General features: G+C 40.0%; 1 protein-coding gene across 1 annotated transcript in view; it reads left to right on the forward strand.

Annotated features, from left to right (window-relative positions):
* Window positions 1–18,435, forward strand: part of CA8 (carbonic anhydrase 8) — a 55,569-nt gene that overhangs the window by 19,059 nt on the left and 18,075 nt on the right. Inside the window, exons 4-7 of the mRNA XM_048939949.1 lie at window positions 7,756–7,851; window positions 10,594–10,656; window positions 12,011–12,059; window positions 14,942–15,054. Coding sequence (XP_048795906.1) covers window positions 7,756–7,851; window positions 10,594–10,656; window positions 12,011–12,059; window positions 14,942–15,054 — 321 coding nt within the window. The remainder of the gene's footprint in view (window positions 1–7,755; window positions 7,852–10,593; window positions 10,657–12,010; window positions 12,060–14,941; window positions 15,055–18,435) is intronic.

Here is an 18,435-nt window from a genome sequence, read left to right on the forward strand (position 1 = left end):
GCAAAGATCCACAGAGCAGCCAGTGCCTTAGAAGAAAAATGTGCATGTTCTTGTAATACTTTTTTATTGATAGAAGCTGGCTTCCAGAACTAATAAATGTACAAGGTCAAATAGAGTGACTTTGATTCTTGCCAGCATTCATCACCCCAGTGACTTACTCTGTGTAAAAGGCCTTTTTGTGCTTATACAAGAAATGTTTTCCATGATAGGAAACTCATTGAAGTGTGAGGTTTTCATTTGTTTATTGCATTTAAAGCCCCAAACTCAGGTCCTTACTCAGTTTTGAAGCAGTGTTGATTTGAGATAGGTAACTAGTTAATGTCAGCATCTGTTTTCCCTGGGCAAGGACATCAGGACTAGGATCAAAGGTCTTTTGGTTGAGAGAGAACCAGGTGAAAATTAAGACAATCCTCAAAATTTGTTCTATACCAAATAATCCTTCTGTGGAGTTCACTTTGCTGCCTGGAATAATTCCTTAATCTTTCCTGGGAGGGAGAATCTCTCCAGCTGTTCATGAAACAAATCAGCTCTTATCAGTTATTGTTTGCTTATATGAATTTTCAGTTCATCCAACTTTAAGGACTTTACGTCACTGCTATAGTTCTTTAATTTACAGCTGGAATATTAAAAGGCACCAGATAATTTTGTATTTTGGAATGCTAAGGAGTTTCTCACACTCTTCTGGTATTTCTGTAAAAATACACTGTCTAGCATTCCAAGTCAGCTATGACAATCAGCAGCACAGCTCACTCATTCTGCTTGTATAGAAACAACCTGATTACTGATTATCAGTGCGTTAGCTGGCAACTTGAACAGCATCTCTCCTGCTTTAGTTTGTTTGTACCCAAAACAAAGCTCACACTGGTGAGCACTGTCAATACACTGAGCTGGTTATTTAAAAAACCCCTATAATTGTGTTCTCATCAGAGGCTGGCACCCACCACTTCTGAGCAGGCACTCTCAAATCAATGTCTCAAATCAATATAGCTGTCAAATCAATGTAAAACTGAAGGTTTTACCAAAACACAGATCACTGATCTAGTAAGTTGCCCTGGCTGCTATGAAGTTGTCAGTGTATGCACTGACATTGATAGTTTGAAGACTTGTAAAAGCACTAAGGTCTTTCCTCTGTGCACATCTGATTCCCATTAATATTTACAAAAGTTGCAGGCCATGTTGTTTGTGCACTATCCTCTTTGGCAAATTCTATGTTTGTAGTCTTTTTGGTGTCATTTTTTCTTTTACTGTTATCTGATGTTTTTTCTGATGCCGTATTGCAAAAAATCGAATAAACAGAAGGCAAAAGAGCTCTAGAAAGTCACACAAATACAAATACACACAAAAACCATAATTTGGAAGGAACATTTTTCAAAGGACACTTAGGATACTTAGGTCTTAGAACTTTCTTACTAATATTCCCCTTTCTGAATCCCTTGTTCATTGAATTATCCAGCCTTCATCTGAGCTACATTTTTCCTGTTCTGTAGAAGAATAATTTTGATTTGGCTTCCAAGTATTTAAACAGAGGATAACATCTATTTAAATGTGTGTGCACAGGATTATTGGAAAGCAGAAGATGTGAGGCCTAATGGCTTCTTGTTAGGATGTATTTTGGCATTATTAATTTTCATTGGTTTTCCTGTCTCATTTCATCTCGTATATCCCCAATAACAGAATATTTTCTGTGAAGAGCTATTTCAAACATCATCTAGATTCAAAACATGGGAACATAATCACAGAATCACAGAATTTTAGGGGTTGGAAAGGACCTCCAGAGGTCGTCGAGTCCAACACAAATGAATACCATGCAGAATGAGACCAGTGTTCCATCCAGTATTCCATCTGTAGCTGTGGCAATAAGAGATGCTGTTTGAGAAGAACCTCAGCCTTACCACTTCCTGTGTTGTACTCTGCCATCTGTGAGTTGTTGGACCTAAGGCTATATCTCTGCCTGTTCTTTTATCTATTTGTGGACATAATTCATCCAACCCATTTATGAACCTGCTGGTACTGTGTGACTCCACAAGTGTTCATGGCAACAAGTTTACAACCCACTGTGTAAAGAACAGAGTGCTAATCTACTGTAATTATCTCTGCCTCTAAGGCAATAATGCAGAAGCATTTTTAACACTGACCAGAAATTTGTTCTACACTGAGCTACAGAAACCCAGTACCCAAATTCTTGTTCCAAGGAGACTAACGTTTATTTAAAGCATTCTTGAGCAGAACCTCAAAGTTACAGAAACCTTCAGACCAGAAAGTGAAGAACGTTTTAGTACCTTTGGTAATGTGGGTTACTAAATGTGGACTTTGTCGAGTCGTGCCTACATTAGCCTTAAGCACAACTCTTTGCATTATTTTCTCTTTGTAGTAGACCATCTTGACTTCCATTGAGTTGGTGGGGAGGAAAGAGGCTCTGAGGGTCTGCAGAGAATCTTCTTTCCCCAAGTAAATGGCAAGGCCTAAAGATACCCTTATAATGGGTAGCTCATACTTAACTTCTCTCATGTCCCCAAAGAGATACACACACATATATATATACACCTATATACCTAGCCAGTATATATCATCAGTATAGAAACTGGTCTCTGCCCTGAAAAGCCTGATGTCTGAGACAGGACGACAACCTGTTTCTGGATGCACTGGGGTTATTGCTGGTACAGTGTGAAGTGCTTGTTCGTTTTCTTCTCTCTGAGGCTGTTTGCCTTTCAAATCTTCAGAAACAAACAATTGTCAGAACATGGAGAAACATCAGATTACAGACTTCACCTCCAAAGGAGCGCAGCAAGCTGCTGAATGTCATGGCAGCCCTAGCCAGGACCTGCCTGTTGACACAGTCCAAGTAATGCTCTTTTTAAATTTGGCTATCGCTCTCAGCTCTATTGTTCCAGTCACCAAAGGAAAAGCTTGCTTTGACATTTCAAACAAAATGAATAGCGTTGCCATGTAGCATTGTTCTCCACAGCACCAAGGACGTTTCCATCAGGATTGCAGTCACTGCAACCTTTTTCTTTCCTGTGTGCGCTCCGCCTGCCCGCAGCTGGCTCACATTCCCTCCTGAATGTCACGGCTTGGTTGGGGTGATGGGACTGCATGAGCCCCCTCTGGCGGATGGCTCCTGCACACTCCAGGCTCTCTCCGGAAAACGCAGTGCTTTATCTTCTTGAGTGGCAGCTGTTCTGTGTTGGGTGAAGCGAGAGATTGGGTTTTTATTGTTTGGTCCTTTGTTTTTATTCCTTTAAAAGCCAAAGGCAAATTAAGTTTATAGAAAAGCTTCTAATGTACAATAAAATATGACACCAAGTACATTCGAAATAAATTAGTTCTAACAAGGAGTATTTGGGTGTCTAGAAATTCTGTAGTCAAGAACATTTGTATTAGTGTTTTCATGTGCAATTTTTTTTTTTAAAGTTTCCTTTCTTAGTACAACAAATGCCTTTAATTGACATAAATAGAATTATTTGCAATGATAGTTTGAAATTCAATTTGATTTATGATAGATTCATTTGGACTAGGGGCAGGGGGATGCTGGGGATGCTGCTGTTCCAGGGGATCCTAGATCCTCTATAAAGGTGGTGAGAGCGAATGCCCAGCTGAAGTGCCTTTATACCACTGCACATAGCCTGGGAAATAAGCAGGGCGAGTTGGAAACCATGATGTGCTTGGAAAGTTATGACCTTGTTGCTATCACAGAAACATGGTGGAATGACTCCCATAACTGGAATACCACCATTGAGGAGTATCGCCTCTTTAGAAGGGAGCGGTGAGGTAGGAAGGGTGGGGGAGTTGCCCTCTATGTCAAAGAGTGGATAGACCTGAGAAACAGTCAGCAATAGGTTGAAAGCCTGTGGATTAGAATTAGGGACCTGACTAACAAAGGCCAGCTGGTAATAGGCACATACCACAGGCCACCTGATCAAGGGGAGACTGTTGATGAGGTTTTCTTGCTTCAGACACGGGAAGCATCATGCTCACAGGCTCTTGTCCTGATGAGGGACTTCAGCCATCTGGATATCTGTTGGAAAGATCACACGGTGAGCTGCAGTAAGTCCAGGAGGCTCCTGGAATCCATTGATGATAACTTTCTGGTGCAAGTATTGGACAGACCAACCAGAGGTGAAGCGTTGCTGGTCCTGCTGCTCACCAAGCCGGAGGAGATCATTAAAGGCGTTAAGGTTGGTGGCAGCCTGGGCTGCAGTGACAATGCCCTGGTTGAATTCGTGATCTCGAGGGATGTGGGCCTGGCAAGGAATGGCATCAGGACCCTGAACTTCGGAAGAGCAAACTTTAAGCTGTTCAATGGACTGTTGGCCAAGATCCTTTGGGATGCTGTCTTTAAAAATAAAGATGTCAAGGAGAGCTGGCTTCTCTTCAAGGATGCCTTCTTGAGAGCACAAGAGCTCTCCATCCTTCTGAATAAGAAAGCGGGCAGAAGAGGTAGGAAACTGGCATGGCTTGGCAGTAGCCTGCTGGGCAAGCTGAGGGCAAAGAAAAGTGCGTACAAGCTCTGGAAACAAGGGCATGTCACTTGGGAAGAATACAGGGATGCTGTCCGAACTTGCAGATGTGGGATCAGGAAAGCCAAGGCGTAGGCAGAACTGAATTTGGTGAGGGACATGAAAAATAATAGGAAGACATTCTACAGGTACACTGGCCAGAAGAGACAGGCCAAAGCGAGTGTACCTCCTTTGGTAAATGTAAAGGAGAACTTGCTTCAACAGACGAAGAGAAGGCTGAGGTACTGAATGAGTTCTTTGCCTTGGTCTTCACTGGCGGCCAGGATTCTAATATTTCTCACGTCCCTGAGCCTTGCATCCCTAGATGTCTAGGTGGGGACCAGGGCGGTAAATCCCCCCCACTGTAAGGGCAGAGCAGGTCTGAGACCACCTCGTGAGACTGAATGTGTATAAGTCTATGGGGCCAGATGGCGTGCATCCCAGGGTTCTGAAGGAGCCGGCCAAGGTGGTTGCCAAGCCGCTCTCCATCATAATTGAAAAGTTGTGGCTGTCAGGTGAGGTCCCAGATGACTGGAGGAAGGGTCACATCACTCCCATTTACAAGAAAGGGAGCAAGGAGGACACGGGGAACTACAGGCTGGTGAGTCTCACCTCGTTGCCTGGGAAGATGATGGAACAGATCATCCTGGATGACATGCTTGATCACATGAGGAATGAGCGTGTGATCCAAGACAGCCAGCATGGCTTCACCAGGGGAAGGACACGCTTGACCAATCTGGTGGCCTTCTATGATGGAATGACAGCATTGGTGGTCAAGGGAAAGGCGACCGATGTCATTTACCTGGACTTGAGCAAGGCCTTTGACATAGTCCCCCACCACATCCTTATCTCCAAATTGGAGGAATGTGGATATGATGGGTGGGCCACTCAATGGATAAGAAATTGGTTGAAAGGACACAGACAGAGGGTGGTCATCAATGGCTCTGTCCAGGTGAAGGCCAGTAACAAGCAGCGTCCTCCAGGGGTCTGTGTTGGGACCGGTGCTCTTTAACATCTTTATCAGTGACATCGATGATGGAATCGAGTGCACCCTCAGCAAGTTTGCTGATGACACCAAGCTGAGTGGTGCAGTTGACACGGTGGAAGGAAGGGATGCCATTCAGAGGGACCTCAACAGATTTGAATGGTGGGCTTGGGTGAACCTAATGAGATTCAGCACAGCAAAGTGCAAGGTTTTGCACTTGGGCTGGAGGAATCCCAGTCATCCATACAGCCTGGAAGGAGTGGTCCTTGAGAGCAGCCCTGCAGAAAAGGACCTGGGGGTCCTGATGGATGAAAAACTTAACATGAACCAACTGTGCTCTTGCAGCTCAGAAGGAAATGGTATCCTGGGCTCCATCAGCAGAGGGGTGGCCAGCAGGGACAGAGAGGTGATTGTCCCCCTCTACTCTGCTCTTGTAAGGCCCCATCTGGAGTACCTCCAGTACAAGAAAGACAGGGAGCAGTTGGAGAGGGTCCAGAGAAGAGCCATGAAGATGATCAGGGGGATGGAGCACCTGCCCTAGGAAGGCAGGTTGAGGAAGCTGCGCTTGTTCAGCCTGGGGAAAAAAAAACTGTGGGGTGACCTCACTGCAGTCTTTCAGCACCTGAGGGGAGCCTACAAACAGGAGGGGAATCAGCTCTTTGAAAGGGTAGGTAACTGCAGGGCAAGGGGAAATGGTTTTAAGTTGAAGGAGGGAAGATTTAGGTTGGTCAAGGGGAAGTTCTTTACAGAGAGAGTGGTGAGGTGCTGGAACAGGCTGCCCAGAGAGGTTGTGGATGCCCCGTCCCTGGAGGTGTTCAAGGCCAGACTGGATGGAGCCCTGGGCAGCCTGGTCTAGACTTAAATGTGGAGGTTGGTGGCCCTGCATGTGGCAGGGAGGTTGGGGACTCATGATCCCTGAGGTCCCTTCTAACACTGGCAATTCTGTGATTCTGCGATTCATTTAAAAGTTCATATTGAGAAAGGCTTTTAAAATTGTAATAATTTGGAGTAGTGCTTCAGAGGTGAAATAAGGGGAGAGGAACTGAAACTTGCGGTCCCTCAGTTAATTCCTGCTCTGTCAGAAGCAGTTACTGGACAAAACTGAAACACCAAATAGAAAGATACGCTGTCTGTTTTAAAAACTGCTGTGCCTGAATGTGGAAATGATGTTAAGTAAGAGAATTACACTAACTTCTTACACATGTCCAATCAAAATACTGATCACTTGTATAGAATGGATGTTAAATGGAGTTAAATTTAAGAATGCACAGTTTCTAAAGCTGTTTGGAGTGTGCAGATGTCATTGGCAAATAAACTTAAAAGCAACTGTGCTTAGGATGCCTAAGCTCTGCAATGTTACCAAATCCAGATGCAGAGAATACTTTTTAGCATCAGTACTGGAAAAACTTGTGCTTGCAATGCATGTTAGCTCACAGCAGATGGTAGTATCTCTCTCTCCCAGCCTCCCCCTCTTTCCCTTCCTTCCATCCTTGCTTACACCCTTCTGGCCTTCCTTCCTTCCTTCCTTCCTGTCTGTTAGTCAGTTTCATAGCACTTTTCTCAAACGTCACTTCCCAAATCATGCCAGACAGCTCTGACACCTCACTAGAACAGACTTCATGTTTACAATCCGGTGTCTCCTGCCTGACCTGTATCCATTCAATTCTATAAGTCAAAGAAGGCAGTTGAGGGCCCTCATTTTCCTCTTTAGCATCTCTTTCTCTCCTGTCCTGAAGGTGCTTCTCGAGCCATTTTCTCTGCTTAACTTCTTCTCTGTTTAATCTCTCCTGATATCACTTCACTACTTTTACCACTGAGATTTGAATGACTCGTCTTATAAGATGATGTTTGAGACAAGTATCATTGAGATAGGCGGTCAGCCAATCAAGTACATATCTGGACAGTCTATGTCCATAATCATGGTTATACCTGGCAGACTGAGAGGCAGCACTGGCAGTCTGGATTAGCTACATTGTTTATTTCAGCATTCAAAGTAAGAGAGTTACTGTAATCTACACCTTTGTTATTGACATTTGGTAACTGACCATAAATAATTTCTTCTGCAGCTTTTTTTTTTTTTTTCTCCCTTGGAATACCTGGTGTTTTTAATAGAAATGCATTTATGTATACATGCATAGACACATGTACATGCATGTATATGCTCAGGCATGTGGAGGCCTTGTTAATTGAAATTAATTTCTGGTGTTTTTTTATTTTTTTTTTTTAAATGCAAAACTTTTCTGTACTGACCTATTTATTACTTCTTTGTTTCAGCTTCATCTAATGCACTGGAACTCCACACTATACAGCAGCATTGATGAAGCAGTAGGGAAGAAGCACGGCATAGCTATCATTGCTTTATTTGTACAGGTAAGTTTCCTGTGCTGCATGTGTTAGCGTGCAATGTCATTTGTGTGAGGAAAATGGGTTCCTTCACATTTTCTTTCATTTTTAATAATTTCTTAAAATAAAATATTGTATAACTCGTGGGATTCTACTCAAAAGATAGTTCTCTGTCCTTTTGTCTGTGCATATGCTAAATGAGTAAATCTTGCTTAAATGGTATATTTAATGTACATTAGTTAAAGAAGAGCTGATACGTAATCAAGCCATCTGACTGTAATTAGGCATCCATTCACCGTGCCTGTGAGGGGACCTGTCAGGAGGTGGAGGTGCTTCGATATCTCTCTGGTGTGTTCTTCTCCATTCCAGCCTGAGCCTGCTGTGCAGGAACTGGGGAAATACACAGAAGAGAGGAGGAAAGAGGAAAAGAAAACCTAATGACCCATTGACCCAAAAGCCAGTAGTAGAATGGTGTCTTTTTAAATACAGGTGCAAGCATATTACTTCACATGGGAGAAATGTGAGATAAGATCACATTATTCAGAGACATCAGACTGGTGTTGTAATGAATCTTCTGCAGACTCTCAGAAGAGCCAGAGACACAGAGACTTGAGGCTTACTGGGGAGAAGATGTGCAAGCTGGGAAGTTAGGCCCATAATCTAATTGCTGTTGAAAATTTTTCAAGGGCTTCACCCTATAAAGACGACTATCAGTTTCTCATCATTCTCATGACAAGTGGCAAACTTTTTTATTTAAATGGATTGGTAGGAAGAAGTTTAGAATTCATGCTTAGATCAAATGGTTTTTCTTTCACAGTGATATTAATTTGTCATTTTTCATTACAAGTTTGTGAATGCCTTTGAGCTTTACCTCTGTTGGAACGTAAAGGTACATTGGTTATGTCTCCAACACTGAGATAGAACTGCTAAAAATGGAAGTTTGGAAGTTTTTATTCTCTCAGTTCTGTATCCTGGAGGGCTGTGTCATAATTGCTTATGTAAGTCACCTTCTAATTCCAGCAGAGGTAACCTTGGAGATGGTTAGAAAGTTATATGTAAGTTCTTAAACAAACATAAAACTTAAATGATACATTTTCTATTTCTGGACTCCCATTTAATCTGAGTTTTTAATCATTCCAAAGTGCTTTTTCATTTGCCAGGAATCCCCATCCAATCTGGCCTTGAAAACTTCTAGGGACGGGGCAGCCTGTTCCAGCACCTCACCACTCTCTCTGTAAAGAACTTCCCCCTGACATCCAACCTAAATCTTCCCTCCCTCAACTTAAAACCATTTCCCCTTGCCCTGCTGTTATCAACCCTTTGAAAGAGTTGATTCCCCTCCTATTTGTAGGCTCCCTTTAGGTACTGAAAGGCTGCAATGAGGTCACCCCACAGACTTTTTTTCTCCAGGCTGAAAAAGCCCAGCTCCCTCGGCCTGTCTTCATAGGGGAGATGCTCCAGTCCCCTGATCATCTTTGTGGCTCTCCTCTGGACCCTCTCCAACAGCTCTCCGTCTTTCTTGTACTGGGGGCTCCAGACATGTTCGAAATGATTTTAATATCTTTTATCAATTTGAAGATTTTAAATAGAAATTCCTTTTTTTTTTTTTTTTTTTTTTTTGAGAAAAGAGAAAATTCTCTTAATTTTCTAGAAATAGAAGTTGCATTTTATTGATGTTCAATTATCTCCTTCCAATAACGATTATATCATTTGTAAGGGCAGTCCAGTGAGGTTGTGGATGCCGTCTCCTCGGAAGCATTCAAAGCCAGGCTGGATAGGACCTTGAGTAACCTGGTCTGGAGGGAGGTGTCCCTGCCCAAAGCAGGGGGTTTGGAGCTAGGTGATCTTAAAGGTTCCTTCCAACCCAAATTATTCTATGAGTCAGTGCTTCAATGATTCTTTGATTCTACTCCAAAAAGTCCCAATAAATGAACAAATTTCATCCAGCTCTTCTGTTCTTACTCATGCCCATTTCATTCCTCACCTCCTATGTGTATGCACTGGCAAAGAAGTCAAGCAGAAAGCTGTTCTGAATCTTTCTGTTTTGCCAGTGTTGTTCTGAATGTAAAAGGTGGGGTCTTTGGATGGTGATGTAGATCAGAAGCAACTGAAATCAGCATACAGAGTGAACAACATTCGTGGAAACTGGTTTATTTTGAAAACCCCATCTTCCACACCTTGAAGAAATTCAGTCTTCAAGGACAGTGCTGCAGAGAGCCAGGCTTTTGCCTGCAGAAGCCGGAGGTGCATGGAGGGGGAGGATCTGCCATTCTGCACTCTGCAGGCAGGGAAGAAACATTCCCTTGAGCCTCAGAGCCAGATTAGCAGCACCATGGGAGCAAATTCAAAAAGTATCCATCATGTTTGTTCATTCTGTTCCTTTCTATGTGTTTTTCTGACAAAAAACTGGTAAGGACAAATTGTATTCTTGGCATTTGTCTGTCACAGTGCTGCATGATTTTGAATTTACTTACAGTATATGCTATAAAACAGGCTTACTCAAAACTTACCAGATTTAGCTATGGCTTTTGTTCTGTCAGTTTCTGTCTTCATGTTGAAGTTTTTAAAATCCTGTTTAATTTTGGCTGATGCCTGTATAGAGATTTCATTGTTTGGAATTGCTGTGTATCAGTATATTTGATTAACACGAGGTTGGGTAGCTTAACTCAAAACAATTTCAGAACTTAGTGTTCTGATTGATTTCTGTCTTGCCTTATAGGTTCAGAAACAGCGAAAGACTGAATTTCATCTTTGCTTATTTTATTTCAGATAGGAAAAGAGCATGTAGGCCTAAAGGCTGTAACTGAAATTCTCCAGGACATCCAGTACAAGGTAAGACATCGTCTGAAGAGATGCTTCCCTCACAAACAAGATGAAGTAAGTGTGTGAAAAGTGTGTATGAAACACTGAAACCGAAAGAATGTTTTCAAACTCCTTTATAGTAAAACCATGTGTGAAAGCCGTAGTTCAGTGGCCTATATCAGAAGCTCAGTATTTTACAGTGTTTTCATTTAGTGTATAGTTTTTGTAGTTAAATGCCTTTTTGTGATGTCCAGAAATTTGATCTGTCTGATTGATAACTGATTTCAAGTATCACCTTTCCAGTGATTATCAGTATGGAGTCAGTATGAATGTAAGCATTGTTACAGAATGCTTAGTGAACACTAATAACAGCATTTGCAAACTTGTGTGGATTTTATTTGTAGAGGAAAAAACTAGATGCATTGAATACCCTTATTAACTTGCAGTGGGAAATCAACAAAGACACAGTGCTGCCTTGTTGTATGGATTATATGTGGGGATACTGAAGAACAGATAAAAAGCATAGCTGTATTTAGAAGCCTTGAGCACTTTCCAGAAAGCTAACACTATTACCTTGGGAAAGTTATTTCCATCCCTCTGTCTATAAAACAGAAATAATCATGTTTGTCTTTGATTTTAAAGTATTTTGTGCTATATTAATGAGCAGTTGTATTTTGGCTTGGAGAGACAAGCCATTCACTTCAGAGGATGGTGAAGTACAGAAAAATGAGAGACTTACTAGAAGAGAGTTTAAGATCTTTTAGGCAAATAATATATGATAAACAGTAATTATATGTAATATTACAAACTCATTGTTAAGGCAACTGTGGAAACATTAGTCCACAGAACTTTGTAGCTTGATCATTAAAGGCAAAGCTAAGTAGAGTAAGATGGTGAATAGCTTTGTCATTACAAGCATTTTATGCTAGTGACTTTTGGAGTGTCAGCATCAAACATGCTACTGCATACATAAAATTTTATTGCATTAAATTATTGGAATGATAAGTTTAATAAGATATTTAATAAGTGTTTTCTGTCAGTCAAGGAAATGATCATTTTGTCCCTTGTTTTTTAAACTCATTTTGTATGGAAGTCCTGAATTTCATGTAGAGAAAGTATTTTAAGGCTGGGGCCTGGAGAAGAGCACAACTACTAAAGGCAGTAAGTTAGCAAATTTCTGTGATAATCGTAGAAGTAAAATACAGAAAAAAATCAAAAAGAGAAAACCACAACTATTGTGTGGTTGCAAGGACAAACACAGTGATAATTAAATGATGGTAGTGATTTCACAGGAAATCAAGGTTTCATTTTAGAAAACACAGAGTATTTTACCTTTCCATTCATCATAGCTAGAGATGAGATTCATTTGTATTCATTTTTTCAGGGAAAGTCCAAAACTATACCCTGTTTTAATCCCAACTCTTTATTACCAGGTAGGTGCCTTTACTTATTTTTCTGTGGGTGGATTACTAGGTAACTGCAAAGGCTGAAACAGTCCTGAACTAAAGAACAGTCTAACTGCAATTTTGAGAATATTTCCCACCAAATGATAGTACAGTTTTCCACGTAACGGTGCTAATAGCAGCGGGGTAGAATTTCCTGTTAAACTTGGGATAAATTCACACCTTTCTCACTTGAGTGGAATGTGATATTGCAGCCTATACACTGCTGGCAACACTGTGTCTAGATTTCTTGATGATTTATTATCTCACCTACAGGGATAGTGATGTGTAATCTTTTCCCTACTGTTACATGAAACAGGGAGATGATTTATTTAAACAGAGGCCTGCTTTCACTTCAAAGTGTAGAAGGTTACCCACTTAACAAGTTAGTGTTTTGGAAGCAGTGACAATGCCATAATGCAATTGCAGTTGTATAGGATACAAAGGGTAGTGTAAGTGGGAGGCAAATTCAAATTCATATAGCCAAGAATAACAATAAGAAACACTCTACCTTGCCTTGAAAAAAAACTTCTTTAAAAAAAAATTCTATGAAGTAAATATTTCTTCAAGGAATGCTTCTGAATTAAATTCCATGCCACAGTAATAAGATATTTAAACAATTTTTTAAAAGAACCCCATTATTTATTAACCTATATTAATTTTTATCAAAGGAGTATTATTTAGGTTGCAAGGTCAAGTGCTCAGCATTTAGAAATTGCAGGAACTAAGGCTACCTGTGCCCTTTCATAAACATGTATTATAAAACATGCTTTACCAGAAGTTATTTTCACAGAACCCATGCTTCACAGTTCCTGGTTTGATGCTGATTAAGTCACATAAACCAAAATTTTCATAAGTGATCTCTAACTCTGTATTCCTCATTTTCTAGGTGCCCGTCTTGAGATCAAGGGGTCTGATTTACAGTAGTGCTGAGTGCTTATACCTGCAACTGAAGTCAATGGGAGCAGTGCTCTGACTCCATTAAGTGCTATAGAAAGTTAACTACTCTGAGAAATCAGGTTCTAAGCATCTCATATTGAACACTTCAAATGAATTGATGCATTTCAACTTAATCTCTCTGTGCCTCACTTCCCCAGCTTTAAAAATTGGGGGTAATCTGTCCTTCCTCACCTCACTGAGGTTCTGGAAGGATGAACTAGTGTATGTGAAGCACTTGGACACTGAAGAAATGAGTGCACTAGAAATACAAAAAATGAAAAAGAACAGTCCTTGTAAAAAGCAGGATTTGAATAGACCTAGGACTGCATATGTTACTAAAAAGCCAAATGTTAGCTGTTGCTTTTAAAGATAGAGTCATCCATCTTTGCAAGTAAATGATGTATGTGATCATGTAATGAGACAGTGCTACAATACATGCACATGGTGGGCTGAATTAATTCTTGCAGTTCTTAATTTTTGAGTGCTTGACAGTGCAACTTCTTGCTATGAAATCCTGTAACTGAGAAGGAAAATGAGACCAACAAAACAAAATCCATTCACTGAGGAGCGCAGGTTTCACTAGTAAGATTTAATTTTACTGATAGATAGATATCACACCATCCTGTCTGATATCTATCTCATATCACAGTATTCTGTGTGATATTCCTCTTATCTGGTACCAAATGGTAGTAACAGGTTAGGTCAACCAAACAAGTTTATTTCAATTTCCAGCCTCCCATCCTGTCCTTGTCAAGTTAGTCAGAACCTTCCCTCAGGTCTTCCATGTCATGAGTGTCCAATTCCTCTCCAGGTTTGTTTGTTTTTACCCTCTTTTCAGATCAGGTAATATGTTCTTTTTCTTCAGCTGGGTTAGGAAGTCATTTGTGAGTGTGGCCTACACTCACAGAGCAGCAAAGAACAGCTCCGTGTGATATGTTTTCATGAGAAACAGAGTGATTTCTTAAGGTTTTTCTTTTTCTATGAAGCTCAACTCACTTTGCCAGAGTTAGGAGACAGTAGTGCATCTTGAAAAATATGGCACCTGAATTTTGAATGGAAAAGTTTTGTTTGGATGTAGAATTTAGTCACTGCTTGATCACCATGGCCTTCCTACTTTCAAAATGGGATGTCTTTTCACAGTAAAGTTGTCTGCCTGTCTTGGAGATAAGAAATTTCAATCCAGCTATGAACTTTAAGCTCCATGGAGTAGTAAGCTTGAGGTTCTACTTGACCAGAGTGGCAAGAAGAGCTCTCATTCCTCCATTCATTTTTGAAATGTGGAACTAGGCCCAAGTGAGGGCAAGTCTAACAACAATTACTGCAGTAGAGAATGTGGAATCAGGAAATATGGAGAGTTTTTCCCAGCATATTATTTATTTATTCTGTTAGTTTAAGGGATTGGGCTTATGTTATTTGCCATTTCTATAAAGTGGCATTTTGATCTTTAAAATAATAACCTCTGGCCTCAAGTTGCACCAGGGTAAGTTTAGGTTGGATATCAGGAAAAACTTTACAGAAGGGGTTGTTAAGCACTGGAATAGGCTCCCCAGGGAGGTGGTTGAGTCACCATCCCTGGATGTGTTTAAAAACTGTGGATGTGGTGCGCAGAGACATGATTCAGCGAGGGTTGTTAGAATTAGGGTAGTATGGTTAGGTCGCAATTGGATTCGATGCTCTTTTCCAACCTGAGCAATTCTATGACTCTGTGATTCTATAATCAATCTACAAGAGGAAGTTACTGTTATGTAGTAAGTATGTGTTTATGTGTGTTCACTCAAGAGAGTAGTTAACAGTACTTAGCAGGTCATAAATTCACGCCTTAGATTTCTGCATACTAACTTCATCATATGAGAAAGCTCATGGCTGTCATAAGCCATCATAATTAAAAGGTACAATCCTCTTCTTTAATGTCATTAAAATTCTTTTAATTTCAGATCCTCTACTGCGTGACTACTGGGTGTATGAGGGCTCCCTAACAATTCCACCCTGCAGCGAAGGTGTCACCTGGATTTTGTTTCGCTATCCTTTGACTGTGTCCCAAGTGCAGGTAACAGTTCTGCTTGAAGTGACCTTGGAATATGGTTATGAGCTAAAGGTTATAGTGTGCAAATATATATATGGGGCATTATGTCTGTTCTCCATGAAGATCCCATTAGATCAGTACATGGCTTTTCAAGTAAAGGTTAACCTTTTGAGTCACTGAAGGCAACGCAAAGGTCAGAGATGAAAAACCTTGTTATCGTTTATCATCTGCATTTAAAATAATTCTGTATTTAAGTCAAAGTGAAAGAAAAGAAAGAAGTCAATTGGCAAAAGAAATTCAATTCTTTGTAATTGTAAGCTTTCAAATACCACTGCTTTTTGATGTTAAAGGAACAAAAATGCACAGGGAGATACTACATCCTGGAGAATAAAAATGTTAATACAGTGCAGGCTAGCTGTATCGAATTGAACTATACATTGCTTACCTTGCTCTTTTTTTTAGTTCTATTTTGTGACAAATGTCAAATGGAAATGACCTATTTAAATTTAATTTTATATGTATTTTAAAGTATATTCTTTATAATATCTAACAGTCAAATGAAAGAAATTGCAAACCTGTCTGCAAATAAGCCCAGTAAAAACAGTGAAAGCTCCTGACAGTTATTCTCCTTCATTCTGTGAATCCCAACCTGAGAAATGTGGATATAACCTAAGTGAAACTATTTAGAATCCTTGAAGCTGAGTGCATTAATTTTTACTGCCTGTTCTGGAGAATGTGCAAACGGAAGGAAAAAAATATAAAAGATGATAAGTTGATGTTATTTCAATTTTAATAATCTAAAATTCTGCTAGTCATCCCAGCACAATGTTTTAACAACTTATCATTTTGAATAAGCATTGATTATTTTCACACAGAAAGTGAATTCTAGTTCTAATCACAGGTGAAAGTGATTGCTCCCAGTAAGCTTATTTCTTTGTTAGCTAGAAGTTAAGCGTATCCTATCAGTCTTGAATCTGGTATTTCTTTGCTTATAAAAGGGTAAGTTTTATGGCTGCTTACTACTGAGTAGATGGAAACATAACTCTGTTGGTGATATTAGATTCAGAATAACTTTAAAGGCAGTTTGTTTTGTAACACAGCAGCTAATTGCCTGGAAATGATATGGATAAATAAGAGGACTTCACTGGAAGTGTGAAAACCATACTCACAAGACTAAGTCGTTGTATAAAATTGGATTTCATGCTAGTTACACGTTTTGTTTTCTCTATTCCTTTTTAATCTAGTCAATGGACAAAAGAGGGCACAGTTCAAGGTATTTGTGTATGCTAGGAGATTGTGTGAAGGGTGAATGAGAGAAGAATTAAGCAGAAAAATGCAACTTTAATTAATTGTATGTGCTCATTTACTGCAAGACAAAACGGTGAATATGATGTGAAGGGGATAGATCTCCAGAAGAGAAATATTGTGCCATTGTTATTAAAACCCATTATTTGTTATTGCTTTTTTGCATTAATTATTGAGCACATCTTGAATACTTCTTAAATAGATATCTTCACATAGATACATAGTTTGTAGGGAAAAGATTAGAATTTTGGACCGTACTTAGCTTTATTTGAGGAATAAATGCATTTGTGTTGCTGAAGTACACTGATTGGTATAAATTCAGTCCAGAGCTTTGCAGTGGTGAAGAACTTACAAGTCATGGAGGGGCTTGGAGGACTTCACACTGCCACCGACATAGTGTGCAGCTGAGAGGTGGCTCTGGAACAGAGAGAGATTGGATCAGATTCATGCCATGAACAGCAAAATAACAAATCAGGACTGCCGCATCAGAGTATGAATTTCTAGAGTTCATTGCTGTTTCTTTAGTACAAGTGATATTCTTATGCTATGCGTCTGCACTTCCATCAGAGAGTAGCTTTTGGTAAGTAGTTTTGTGAGATTTGAATAAAATGTGTGCAGACAACTGGAGAATAATATTTTGCAAATACAGTTCTTGGAGAAGTTTCATTGCTGAACTCTGTTGGAAAGAGATCAAGCCTTGTGTGAAAAGCTGCATCCTGCAGTGTTCTTTTTGCGCATTCTTGCCTTCCTTCTGTGTTTTTTATCATCTTCATTTGTCTTACATTACAATATACAGCACAGGATTAACTGTGTTGACTACTTTTATAAGACTCCTTGCTCATGCGTATACACTACTGAAATACAATTAAAGGAAATAGAAAAATCTCTCCTATTAGGCCTGAAAAAACAGGTGGAAAATTGAAAAAAAAAACTTGCTTATGCTTCTCTCCACTGTATATATTTTTTAAATAGGACATAGTGAATTATGTGCTTTGTGTTACACCAAAGCCTAGAACCTTAGATTGTCTAAGCCAGGCAGAGTAGGGATTTAACACAGTGATACAGTGAGAAGCTGTTGTTCTGCTGTCATTGTCAGAGTTGACTGGTTTTGTATTGAATGGCTAGGTCTTTAGTCCTTTCATCTACTTCATTCGAAGTCAAGTCCTCTTACAGGATGGAAACGGTAGCTAGTATGTGGAAATGGAGTGGGAGTAGTGCAAAATTTGTACAGCCTTTGAAATAAAACAGTCCGTGAAATGCTATTTTATTCTGGAAAGGTGTATTGAAGGAATGTGAAATTTTCAAACAGAAGGGTAAGTAAAACAGAGTAAAACAAAATTCAGGATCTGAATACAGGGGATTGGCAAAAACATTCTTGCAAAACCTACAAAATGTAATCTAACTTTGTTTTTACTCAGCAGAATTAGGAATGTTAACATTGTGGAATTACCCTTTCACTTTGACCCCAAGTTTCAGTATGAGCAGGACTATGGTCTACTGGGTGTGAGAAAGCCTTCTGTTTCTGTTGAAGGTGTGTGAATACCCAAGGAAGTTCATCTGTATGTCTCTAAAGTATTTTCTCTTCAGAGTGTACTTTATAGCAGTGAAATATAGGGGGTTGGGATAAGAAGTTGAAGAGGGTATAGTGAGTTATTCCATATTACATGAAGCATTATGAGCAAGCCACAAATATTGCCTTTTTGCTTGGAAATTAAATCTGAAAAGTAGCATCAGCACATCTAAGTGTTCTTTTCTGGCAGCACCACTTCTTGAGAATGAAGTAGACTACCATGTATGTAAGAAGGCCTCTGTCACTGGGATCTCAACCCTAATATGAAGGGGTCACCAGTCACTGTGGTGGGCTTAGAAACAATTATCCATCTAGAGTGAGGCTGCAATTCCTGACTTCTCTGAAGATGTAAGAACAGACATTGGGGTCAGATCAGTCCTACTTTACTGACTGGAGAAATTGGAAGATACTTTGTGAGCAAATAGATTTCACCATAGGAATTGAGGCAGAGCATTCACAGTTGTAGTAGATAACTCACAAATGCTGGCGTTGCCGTCTGCTCTTCCCTTCATGTGTCTTTAAAGTCTCTT

The sequence above is a fragment of the Lagopus muta genome, chromosome 3 (assembly GCF_023343835.1).
Source record: "Lagopus muta isolate bLagMut1 chromosome 3, bLagMut1 primary, whole genome shotgun sequence".
In the NCBI taxonomy this organism is placed as follows: domain Eukaryota; kingdom Metazoa; phylum Chordata; class Aves; order Galliformes; family Phasianidae; genus Lagopus; species Lagopus muta.